Genomic DNA, 13424 nt, shown 5'->3' on the forward strand with positions numbered 1-13424 from the left:
GCCTTTAATACTAGGCACTATATATAGTTCATACCACTCATGGCAATCGTCAGATATAGAGAATCCAAATAAATTATAAATAAAACAACAATGTACAGTGTGACTCCAAAGATTTCCCCAACAAAACCAAAGTATTAAAAGTATTTCAATTAACTATTTCAGAATATCATTTTACATGTATACCTTTTATACTTTTTATTAACAAAAAATACTTCTCAATCACCAGGTCAAAAATCCCAAGATTTGTGCAGTTCATGTTCAAGTTAAAATAATATGGCCTCATTTAAAGGCTTCAAAACGCATACATAAAAAAAAAAAAAAAAATCCTTGGAACCAGGAATTAGTAAGAAATAGGGTCTCATTAAGTTGGTTTAATAAATTAATATGCCATGCCAGTACATGTTCACCATTGACACCACTACTGTGAATAAAGCGTTGTCGTCACGGTTTATTATGACACAAACATACGGTACAGAATTAGGCTTAGCAATTGTACATGGTGGTTTAAATACTGAGTGGGAAAGCATTCAATTCATAAAATAAGATTTTGATGAAAATTTAGGGCGCTTGTTTTTGGAAATCTCTCAAATTCAAACTACTGATGGAAAAGTCGTGTGAACTGGTGTTTATTTTTTTAACCACCTTCATTTCAATTTTATTTTTAATTTTAGCCACTTGTTGTGAGCATAATGTGTTACCCTTCTGTTATTTACAGGATTTCTTACCACATGTATGGCACTTCATTAATATATGGATACTGAACCACGTGGTCGGGTGTGGAAAGTGTGGCATGGGCAGGAAAAAAAAAAAAATGTCAAGGCTTCCTCTTTGGAAGATTTAATAAAGAAAGGTTAGTACCTAAGAAGATTTTAAAGACACCACCACAATGCATTGCATTTTTTCAAAATGCCTTAATTCTGGTCTATAATTTGTCTAGTTTCCCATAGACAGATGCACACAATCATGGCTTCATAGCGCGTACATCATTGGAGCTCTTAGGTTCTAGTTTACATCAATGAATAAATTAGTTATCAGTGATCCTATTTCTTATTTCTAAAACTTAAGAGCTCGCCAAATGCATCGTGTGTTAAAAGGATACAGTTGGCTGGCATTCGCAAGCAATGCATTGTGGGAAGTTGTTAATATCTTCTTTGGGTTAGTACACTGTGATATTATTTGATTCATTCATTCAATCCTGTCGTAAATTTTGGGAAATAAATTTAAGATTTTACATATTTTTTAACCCTAAAAAAACCCAACTGTCGCCATTTTGAGAAGTGAAGAGAAGAAGGGCGTACAAGAGGAGGCCAATTTTGGCCAGGTAAAGTTTATTGACCCTGCTAAAACTAATTGCTGCCAAAATTGCTGTGAAGATACTTTTAAGCCCCAATCATAAAATTTGTCTCATTTGACACCCCACTTTCAGTTTGTGTACTGAAATAAAACCGTATGTTGTGATGGCAGCTAAATAAAACTCCCACAAATACACACAACTCTCATAAATCGGTCTACATGTTACAAATTTTAGCTGGAAAGTGTATTTATTGCATGAACCAGCAGGTTTATATATGTTTATAAAAACGACTAAATATGGCATAATATTGTGTTTTCATGATCAAATTGATTTATTGTATGGGCGGAGCCATAGGCGGAGAGCCATACTTTAATTTTGTTTTGCAATATTTGTTCGCACGTTTAAGGGTTTATCTAGCCACTGTGTAGATTGAAAGTTGCAGGGTATATAGTATGTAATCGAATGAAGAAGTAGATAGATTTTCTATAATAATATGTGTTCAGGAGAGGAGATATTTAACAAAAACAAAAACACCCACGTCCGTCAAATGCACGAATAAGAATACGTGTATAGTATAGGCCTATCCACCATTGGGGAATTGCCGCAGCTGATTAGAGTCGTTCATTTTGTGCGGTACATGATTAGAGTCGTTCATTTCGTGCGGTAAATAGCGGGCAATGGGTGTATTTTTTGTTTGCTTTTGTGCTGCTTTTGGAAACACTCGCGTTACGCTATAAAGCGTTAATTTGTTTGCACAGACCTAGTCTCCTACACAGCCAATTTGTGTCGGGCGATCCAAACAAACATCGTGATAGCCACATACAGTCTGGCCCGAGGCACAGACTATCAAGTGTTTGTTTACCAGTGACCTTCAATAAAATCGATACTGTAGTACAAACATGCTATATACAGGGTGTCCCTGAATTTATTGCTCAACCACACCAAGTATTTAATTGTTTGGGTATTTTAACGCCAACAAAACTAAATACTTGGTGTGGTTGAGCAATAAATCAGCTATCACATACTTTTTGAATTTTGACAAAAAGATGAAATATTAAGATTAGAAATTTAATAACGTGGCATAATCACTGCGCATCATAATTTTTACTTCATTTACTGTATAAAACATACATCTTTTGACTCATTATGACACCAGATTTTTTTTCTTTTTGAGAAACAAAAATCCTTCCAAACTTTTACATAGAGCGAAAAATTTACAAGATTAAATTTTTATTTTGGCATAAAAATTTAGGGAATTTTGTTTTTGTTTGTTAACGTTTGTTTTAATACGCAATCACTCGGGCACACCCTTTCCAACGAAAAATGAAAACTTTAATCTCAACATTTAATTTTGAGCATGGAGAAAGGAAATTTTCTTCCCATTTTCCCCTTCTGTTTTTTCTTCTCTTTTTTTCATTTTGCTTTTCACCTTTCCACATTTTTTCTTCTCAGACAACCCTTGTTTACCAAAAGTAATAACTTTTATTTAATTAATGACGACACAGCATTCTGTCATCCCTGTCTAGCCCCGCTCCAAAGGTTTGACCTGGTTGTTAAACCGGCGCAGGCCAGATGTCAGAACTGCAAAAATCAAATGCAGCAAGGTAGAGGTTGTAATATCGTGCACATAGCTACATATACCTTGATGTGTATAGTGAACAGAGCACGTGTATTTTGCTCACTGGCAATTGGTACAAACAGAAGGTATCAATAAATGGGACAGTATGAATGGATCATTTTTGAAGTTTATGTTGTGATGAAGTTTGGAAGTCAACATGTGCGATGATGCGAGTATTAGGGAACAAACCAAAAGATCAATGACGTCCTATAAACGAGTTTCGTTTAGGGGTGAGGGGAAAAAAATACTCGATTGCGTTTCTACAAAACCATCGGTCTGAAGAATGTGTCATTATTATTATTATGTCAAAATTTTCAACATTTCATTATTACGTTTCTGGCAGGGAGGGAGGGGGTCGGCTGAGAAATGAAACTAGTTACGTTTATAGGACGTCATCGATCTTTTGGTTTGTTCCTTATAGGGTCTACAGGGGTTTTAACAACATGGTGTATCGCCTAAACTTGGTCAGTTGTATTTGTAGTTGATGTTCTTACAGAGCTGAATAGATCTCGGGGTCATCCAAGGTCACCCAGGGTTCATCTGAGGTCAAATGACTAAAAACTGTCATATGGGCACGAAACTTGGTGGGGATAGTCAACACTTAAGAGTAAAATGTTTGGAATGTCATTTGGGGTCATCCGAGGTCACCCAGGGCATCTGAGGTCAAATTACTAAAAATGTTATATGGGCACGAAACTTGGTGGGTATAGTCAACATTTAGAGTCAAATTATTGGAAGGTCATTTCGGTGTCATCCGAGGTCACCCAGGGGTCATCTGATGTCAAATTACTAAAAACTGACATAACAGCATGAAATTTGGTGAGTACAGTCAACATTAAGAGTCAAATGTTTGGAAGGTCATTTTGGGGGTAATCCAAGGTCACTGAGGGGTCATCTGAGGTCAAATGACTAAAATCTGTCATATGGGCATGAAACTTGGTGGGTACAGTCAACATTGCTAGAAAACTGTCTATACATACAAAAACCGTGCTCTGGGCATCTTGTAAAACATAAACATTACACAGCTGTGCGGCCTATTACATTTCCATATTATTTCCTTCTTTAATCACCCCACACTCCCCATCCACCATCCAGGCTTCGCCCATACAGGGTTCTGAAAAGAAACTCACATCTAAACACAACCACTACCATACCATCACCCAACAACCTTACACACCAACCGCGTATGCCGAAAACCGCGCAACCCGAGAACCGCTCTAGTTTCATCAAATTTTGTTGTTGCAAATTCTCTTGAATAAAATCTAACAAAAAAATAAAAAACATTTGAATTACATATTACACTAAATTTGGAATGCAAAATCCAGCAATTTACATACAGCAGCTATAATGTAGTAATTTCTGTGGTAAACAGTAAAAGCTGCCACAGCTCGAGCGAGGAAGGGTTAAATATTAATGTTAAATTTCACACATTTTCAATGTATAAAAATTTAAAAATGTTAATCTGATTTTCTTGATTTGCTCTTTCAGCCTTGGAAAAAATTGATAAAAGGAGAGAGGACTTCTTGTGTCTTAGGCAGCAAGATGGAACTGATGTGGATGATGACGAAGTGCTGCAGGAGTTGTCCATTGATGCTCCACTTCTAATTATATTGAAATCGAACATGCCTCAGCCTGCGGTCACTTTTGCTTGTGATGTTCAAGAACTGGTTAAAAAAGGACATACCGAAGCTTTTGAAATGAATGAGATCAGTTGTGGCCAAGTTGGTGATGATGCTCCCTCAACATCCACTGTATCTCTCAAGAAAACAGGCTTGAGTAAGTGACTATAAATTACAAACATTGAAAGTGTGGGGCTGATAACATTACAAACCCCTGGATTTGTTAGTGTAACACAAGTCACGGTCATGTTATGGCTCATAAATGTAGTAATTTGACTTGTCAAATTTATTTGTTATGATGCTTCACAAATAGGGACCATATCTATCTATATTAGATTTTTATATAAAGACTCGGACAAACTGGCGCATATAAATTAACAAAGACCTTAAAATACACACGGCTCGAACCCGGTCCTCCCGTAGAGTCGTGTGTGTCTGTATACATGTGTGTCTGTCCGACTATGGGTTTTGCCATGCTAAGGCGTACAGAGTTGATATTTGGCATGGTGGTAGGGGACAAGGGCCTGAAGTTTATGATTAGGTTTTGAGCGACCCCATAGGTCAATGGTCACCTAGAGTTTCAAATTGCTTAGGAATGCCCTACGACTACCAAATTTGGTCAGAAGAACCTCCGACTCAAACATAATAAATTAAGGTGGTCAAAGGTCAGGCAAGGGTCACCAGGGGTCAAATAGTGTAGGTGTGCTCTATTAACACCAAATTTGGTCAGAAGAATCTCTGACCCAAACAAAAGACATTGCCGAGGTCAAAGGTCAGATATGGGTCATTGTGGATCAACTAGAGGCCAAGTTGCTTAGGAAATTCTGACTACCAAGTTTGGTCAGAAACCTATGACCCAAACGTAATACAATGATGAGGTCAAAGGTCAGGTAGGGGTTATCAGGGGTCAACTAGAGCCTGATTTCCATAGGAAAGCTCTATGACTACCAAAATTGATGGCAAAAATATCCCCTGATATATGTATATTTTGATTTTGATGTAGCCATGCTTCCCATTTTTCATAGGTTCAACCAAATCTACCGTAAAGAGAAAGCAGTTGACTTTAACACATGATTTAAAGTTGGGACCAGTGTTAACTGTAAGTATTGGTTGCCCGTTGTTTCTTTTCTTTTTAAAAGTAAGGCTGTTAAAGGTGGTTGATCCTATTTTGGGTCCGATATAATTTATTAAGTTTTCTATTCTAGATGCAAGGGCATCGTTAGCACAGTCCAATTCCAAAGTTTGATCTGAAAATATGCAGCATTTTTTTTTACAGTGCAGTGTTCACAACAAATCTGTTCACACAGGAAATAAGTGTTTTTGTTCCGATATTGTTGTTTAAATGCTTATTGGATTCGAGATTTTGATATCAGAAGAAAGCCCCTGTTTGTCTCATTACACCTGGTAAATATTAGATCTAAAAGATTTGTATTTAAAAAGTTACAAGTGAAAACGTAGCGAAAATGCATGTATGGTAATTATGGTGTTACCGAACTATAGCTACGTTTTCGCTTGTAACTTTTACAAGTAACATCTGTCGGCTGTAAAATTTCACAGGCATAATGAGAAAATAGGGCTTTCATCTCGTATCAAAAAGTCCACGTCGATGAAAGAATCCATATGTGATCGGAACATACACCTTTAAGTTCTTAGATCAATAACCTCTGTGCATTTGTTCATAAAAGAATTTCACAATTTAAATGGGTCTTTTAAGATTGGGACCCAAATTATATTTGACCCCTATTGACCTCTAGCTCTAGGTCAAAGTATGTGGTTGTCCAGGGATACACTATACAGGGTTCAAAATACAAAGTTGTTTGAATATTGTTTTAACCTATACAGATGCATTCCTCAGGTCACAATGAATTAAAGGCAATGGGCGCCCGGACTCGGTCCGGTTTATTTATTTTCCTCAATTTCCGGGCGGGTATGTGCGTTTTTTTTGCCCTCGGTCCGTGAATCATATTTTGCCAAGAAATCGAAGTTTATGCAATAAATAAAGTAGCGAAGATATTGCAAAGCAAATTATAGACCTGTTAATATATTTTATAGGCCAACTTGAATTACAAGTTATATTTTACCTGATATGATCGACTTGGATACATTTTATATGTTAATTAATTCACAACTACGAGACAGTAAGTAGATCTCGTAAGTGTTGCCGAAGATTCTGTCGTCAGTCCAGCCCAAAATATATAGGGTATTTTTGGGTTTTGTAAAGATACCTCCGGGGCGGTCTGGATCGAGGGAAATTTTAACTGGAAATTTTGCCTCTTTACTGCGTTTAATGTAGGATACTTTCTTCCTTTGCAGGTCGATCCAGGTAGCAGCAGCTTCAACTATGACATCCGAGACCAGACTGAATTGAAATCTGCAGCAGCGATCTATTTGCTCAAACCAACTGATCAACTGCTCAAGTATCATACTGCTATCAACGAAGCAGCATTTGAGCTGTGCAAAGTCAATCCAGCACTTCTAATTGACCGCAAGAAACTATCGGAAATGGCTGCAAACAAAGTGAATCAAGATGGTTACGTATACAAGCGCAAGAAATCAAGATCATGCAAATATACACCTCACGAGCCACAACAGAAGAGACCATGCCTTTCAAATAAGGTTCGATCAGAAAGGATGGAAGAATTGAATGAAGAACTGACAGAAATAAGATTACATACGGAGTTACTGCAGCTTCAAAGAAAGAAGCATACCAATGTCGAACATTTTACTAAGGCAATTGACTGTACGAACAAGATGGAATCGCTGCGTGTGAAAGCAAAAGGGAAACAACTTGAGCTAGCCAAACTCCAAAAGGCGGTTAACAGGGCAACCCGTGAGAAAGTGTTAAGGAAACAAAAGAATGAGAAGAAGCAAGTCAAAGCAAGAAACCAGAAAGAAACAGTTGACAATGAACCCAGCACATCTTCCGACACAGGTAGTAGATCTAATGAAGAAATTGTTATGGTACATGTAGTTGACAATGAATCCGGCACGTCTTCCAACACAGGTAGTAGACCTAATGAAGAAATTGTTACAGTACATCTAGTTGACAATGAATCCGGCACGTCTTCCAACACAGGTAGTAGACCTAATGAAGAAATTGTTACGGTACATGTAGTTGACAATGAATCCGGCACGTCTTCCGGCATGTCTTACGACACAGGTAGTGGAGCCAATGAAGACAATGACTGGGAAGGCAGCGACTGCAGTTCGGTGTATAGTGTAGTATCATCTTCACCCCAAAGGAGTGTAGACATGTCTGACAATGCCATACCAATGCCAGACATGAATGCTTTGCACAACATGACAACTACAGAGGATGCTGATCAGGATTTTTCGGTAAGTCCCAGGGCATTAACTGAGTCACAAAATGTTTTGAGACGGTACATTAACACAAGGAAACATGGGTTGTGCGACAAAAGTGAATATAAAATAAATGACCATCTCTATGTTTCCAAAATGGATTACACACTTGAAGAGGCTTGTTCATTAAATAGGCAGTGGTGTTCAAGTACCCACAAGAGTAACTGCACCCTATGCAAAGGTTTGATTGGGATTGGAATGGAGGTTCTCCAAAATGGAATGGTTGCACTTGCAGATGTGTACAGGAAGTTCTTTCCACATACGAAATATGTATCAAATAAAGCAATACGTCATGTCATGAGCATGTCTGTCGTCGTGATGAAACTTGACAAGCTGTACATCTTGGCAAAAGAAAACGGGATTGACTATACCAAGCTACAAATGGGCATGCAGCTGCTTAAGCCCAAATCTGTCACGCAGAATTTCAGTAAGGAAACCCTCCGGGCAGTCTGTCAGATGGCATCAACTGAAAAAGATGCAATGTTGATAAAGTACGCAGCATGCAAAGCAGCAGGGAAGGGTGCTAAAAAGGCAAAAGCAGATTTCGGCTTCAATGATTTCACACAGAAAGACGCCCTAGTAAAGGAGTCACTTCAACAGTTGTACGAGATTAAGAATGCCATAGAATTTTTAAGTAAAACGGAAGATGCTGCAGTATTGGCATCATTTGGAATAATACCAGAAGATGAAGATGTAGAGACTGGGGCTGATGATGATGACGATGATGATGCAATTTGGATATCAGAGGAAGAGGAAAGTGACGAAGAAACCGAGTTTCCTGAAATTCAGTCAGATTCAGAGGATGAGCTCGTTGTAGAAGAACAGCGGTTGTTCCGATCTAAGTTGACATCACTTGATGACAGGTGCAAAGCCTTACTTCAGGAAAGACGACAGTTATATGTAAAGAGAAAAGCAGCAAGGAAAATTCTCAAAGAGAAAACTAAACACTGTATTCTCAAGAGGAAGGTTCCTAAGCGGGTTTCGAGAATTGTCCAAAAATTTCCAACAATTGGAAAAGACATGGAAGATTTCGTACGGAGCAAGCAATTTGGAGCCGATGCCTGGAGAAGAACTGGAGTTACAACATTTGACCATGGTTGTCGTAGAGCAGGTTCGAAGGTTACCTTTGGCAAAATAAAACAGCACCTTGAAAAAAAATACAACACAAAGATAGCTTACGGAACTGTAGTTCAGCTCTGCGTGGTGAAGAATTCCAGAAAGATTTCAGCCAAAAGATACAAAGGGGTAGCCAGGGTTACATGCAAACGTGCACGAAAAGGGTTCAATGTAAAATATAATCCCGATGCACACTGGAACACAGCTCTGTATCGCAATCTGGATTTTGTACAGCTGTCAACAGGGGAAAACAGAGTGATCATAAACCGTGATGATCAGGCCGGGCTTAGGTTAGATACGACGATCACGCATAATCAAAGGAAGTCTGTTTCACTAGAAAGCCAGCCAACTCTAACAACTCGCACTGATTTTGTGAACACTTACCCCAGCATTATTCAAACATCATCATATCTTTTCATGGAGACGGAAACAACACCGCCCACATGTGTTGCAGTTGTAAAGCCACACTTTGTCTTCAACAAAAATCCAGCTCAGCATGCAGCAGACTTACATATGTTGACAAGGGCAGCGACATGAGAATCAATCAACCAATAGAGTGCATCCGGGTTGATGGTGCTTCAGATGAGGGACCATCACATATCGAGGTGCAGTTCCAGTGGGCAGAGAGACATTTACAGCACAAAACCCAATGTACCCTTGTTACTACAAGACACAGCGGCGGGAGTTACCTCAACGCGTTGAACTCATGAATGGGTGCATAGCCCAAGCTCATGCGAATTGTTTCATACCATCCACATTAGGCGGGGGCAATTTCAATGAAAATGGTTTAGATGAGGAAAAACTCCGTGAAAACCTTGATGAAGCCTGCTCTGTCTATATGGAAAGGATTTGGAATGCTCCCTGCATGGGTACAGAACTCAGGGTTGTGAAAGGTTCTCAAAATGAAGTGGCAAGGGAGTACCAGTCGAGAAGAGGAGACCTGCTTGTTTACTTGAAAGGATCAAAAAAATCGAAGGAGGAGCTGAAAGCTAGAAACCCAGAACGGTACCGCTACTTTGATCTTGTGTGGGACGTCAAGGAACGACACATGCTGAAGAATTTGCCTTGTCATTACATATTTGGTCTCCATGTGTGCTACCAGCAAGATTGTCCTCATCCTATTTGTGGTAGCCAAAGCACTTGTCAACCTCTTCAATGGTATCCTGGAGGACCTGCAGTTAATTATGTTCCTCTGCCTGTACCTGACACTTCAACTTGGGGATCTGAAGAATGTTCCAAGTGCAAGGAAGATGGAAAGCCGGTCTGTCATGGCCACTACATGGGTCCTTGTGAGACTGTAGAGCATAACAGGAATGGTGGATTGGGAGAAGTAAGAGTGCCTCCATCACAGGTTCTGAAGGATTTCTTCAGTGACAAGAAGGAAAGAGAAATCAGTCATGAGGAAATGGAACTTCTGGGAAAACAGCTTCTACTTCCAGTTGATGAAGTTAAGATCTATCTAGACCACCTGAAATTCATTCATCTTAGGAGACAAGCTGGGGCAAGAAAGGCAGCGGAAACCCGGAGGAGAAGGCGTAATCCACCTGCACCTGAAGATTTACCAAATGATCCTCTGGACAATCAGCCTGCTCCTGCACCTGAAGATTTACCAAATGATCCTCTGGACAATCAGCCTGCTCCTGCACCTGAAGATTTACCAAATGATCCTCTGGACAATCAGCCTGCAGTTGCACCTGTTGTTGAGAATGTGCAAGGCAACGAGTTATGTTGTTGGTGTAAGGAACCACCATCTGAAAGAATGCTGCACTGTTCCAATGCTAGCTGTGCCATAGGAGATTTTCATTATGCTTGCCTAGGTATTTTGCATCCCCCGCCAGACATGGATTGGTTTTGCGAGATTGTCAAGGTACGGAATCTATTTGCTGTTGTGGGGCACCCCAAAATTTCCCGGACCAGACCCCCCCAGGCATTTCTGAATCCCTAATAGGGTTGTTTTTTCACAAAATTTTAAAATCAGTGTGTGAGGAAAAAGGGTCGTATTTTCGGTCCGGTCAGAGAACTTATGGTCGGGTCAGTCCGGTCGGGATCAATTGACATTCGGTCCGGGGGGAAATTAACACAAGTGATGACCAGGAATTAAAGTTTGTGGCCAGTAATTCTAAATCCGGTGGGTGCCAGGCCGAACATCTTGGTCATTTTAAAACCGGGGTCTTTGAACAGACCCATATGGTTATACAGGCTGAATATTCAAGTATACTCGTTTCGGAAACGGGTGAAAAATGAAAGTGCTCAAACTTTGCTTTGTATTTTAGTACCATTACCAAATCAGTTGTTTTGGCTTTAATACGGAACTCAACTATCCTGCAAGACATGTCTGACACCAATTATACACACCTCTTGTACAAATTAAAATGCTTTGGTTGATTATAGCATGACTTTCTTCTGCATTGTTCCACTTCTGTCATCAATTCAACCACCCTGCATATAAATTCATAGAGGTTGCATAATGACACAAGGAACAAATTACAACTTGAATGTATTGAATAAATATTTAAGTGGTGTTCTTTTTATATTTTTATTCACACACAGTTGAAACAGAAGTCTTCTGCTACTGTCAACAAGGGGACTTCGGAAGGATGATACAGTGTGACAACCCAGAGTGTGATTTGTCCTGGTTTCATTATGAGTGTGTGGCAGTAAAGAGGAAGCCAAGAGGAGCATGGTTCTGCCCAACTTGCAAGTAGTTGTTGTATTGATAGGAGATGGACGTATTGATAGGAGATGGACGAAATCTTGTGTTTTTTACCCACACTACATGTACATCCGGAAATAAGCAAAATTGTTTACAAGAAAACTCTGTCCTGCAATACGCCCTGAAACTTGGCGCAATCCTGCGGGCTCAGCATGTGCTTATAAATGTGTGCGTTTCATACAGCATACGCCTGACATTTTTCTTGTTAACAAGTGTGCTGATTTCCTGGATGTGCGGGTAAAAATGAAGAGTTTAGTGTGGGATAGAATTTCAGTACAGTGCAACTTCTGGGAGAAAAGCCATGGAACTACATTCCATACCTTGCTTAAATTTCAATCAAACATAAATTTTACACTGGCGATCAAAAGAATTTGAGCAGCCCATAAATTCATGTTTGCATATTTGTTGTATAATTAAAAAAAAAAAAAAAAATATTCAGAAGTGAAAATCCCTAGACTATAAGAAAGATGTATTTTGAAACTTGCAATAAATCAAGACCAAATCCATTTTGGCTTGAGGATTTTGAATCTATTTTACAACTCACACTGCAAATTATGAGCGTTTACTTTTGGACATTTTTAAAAGTAAACTCAAAAGTAAATAATTCTAAACACAAAGTAAACACAAAACTAAACGTTTCATGCATTTTGCACCCAATTGACCTCAAAGCACACTCCAAGTGAGTGAATATTATCACAAATGTTTCCACCATCTGTGATATAATGGGACAGCCATGATTAGAAGCTGGTTGGAAAACTGAGCTTGTGTTGGGCTCACATAAGTGTTTAGTATTGGGTTTACTTTTGAGTTTACTTTTAGTTTGTCCCAAAGTAAACGCTCATAATTTGCAGTGTCAACAGCACAATTTCTCCCTATAATAACTTCTATCATCACAGAGAAAGTATTTGCATGCTTAATTCAATATAGTCTGCTTTTACAATAAGCAGTTTTATTACAGTATGGCCTATAGGCTGCCAAAAACCTTCTGATCACCAGTCTACATGTATCCAAAGTCTTGAAAATAGTTGATCTCTGGAGATATATTAGTTTGCCAGTAATGTCTTTGTAAATATGTTGGTGCTTCAGTTTTTGGCTGTCACAGTGCTTTCTTGATCAATTAATGTAGAAATCTTAGCGAGGGTTTTATTTTCTCGAATGTGCATAATAAAAATCCAAAAAGTAAAAACTTGCAAAACATACCTTTTGCCATAGAGTTGTGAAATGTTGATGTAGAAAACGCGAAATTAGATTTTCACGGATTTGACCAAATCCACAAATCGTCTTATTATCTTCTCGCTAAAATTTCGACTTATACAGTAATAACAGTATGCCCTGTACGGTAAAATTAATATCTCACAAAAAATATTGTTTTCCAATTGTATCAATACTTTTTGAGAGCAGTTATATGTTCTTTATATTATGGATAGTAGTACTAGTCTGATAGTGTTTAATGGGTAACAGGACACTTCGCTCCTTGCCATCTCGCCCCTAGTTCAATACTGAAATATTCGATATGAAATTTTGCTCTCTTTTGTATTCGTTCATGCTTACTCGGCGTTAAATGAAGTATAGACTTAGTTTGGTTTCTCTTTAGTCTGAACCCTGATTTTTATATGAAACTTCCAATTACGGCCTAGTCAACATCAATAAGTAAAAAATGTTGAGCAAAATTTGTTTTGGAATCTTATCTACTTAGGGTCTGAG

General features: G+C 38.7%; 1 protein-coding gene across 1 annotated transcript; it reads left to right on the forward strand.

The window, feature by feature from the left end:
* Positions 1-321: 321 nt before the first annotated feature.
* LOC140152159 (uncharacterized) lies at positions 322-11205 on the forward strand. The gene is given in 6 exon segments (XM_072174462.1): positions 322-850; positions 4401-4688; positions 5557-5630; positions 6845-9530; positions 9533-9700; positions 9703-11205. Coding segments are annotated over 6 exon segments (4566 nt in total). The 5' UTR covers positions 322-750; the 3' UTR covers positions 10953-11205.
* The last annotated feature ends 2219 nt before the right edge of the window (positions 11206-13424 follow it).

This window comes from Amphiura filiformis, chromosome 1 (genome assembly GCF_039555335.1).
Source record: "Amphiura filiformis chromosome 1, Afil_fr2py, whole genome shotgun sequence".
Classification (NCBI taxonomy): Eukaryota; Metazoa; Echinodermata; class Ophiuroidea; order Amphilepidida; family Amphiuridae; genus Amphiura; species Amphiura filiformis.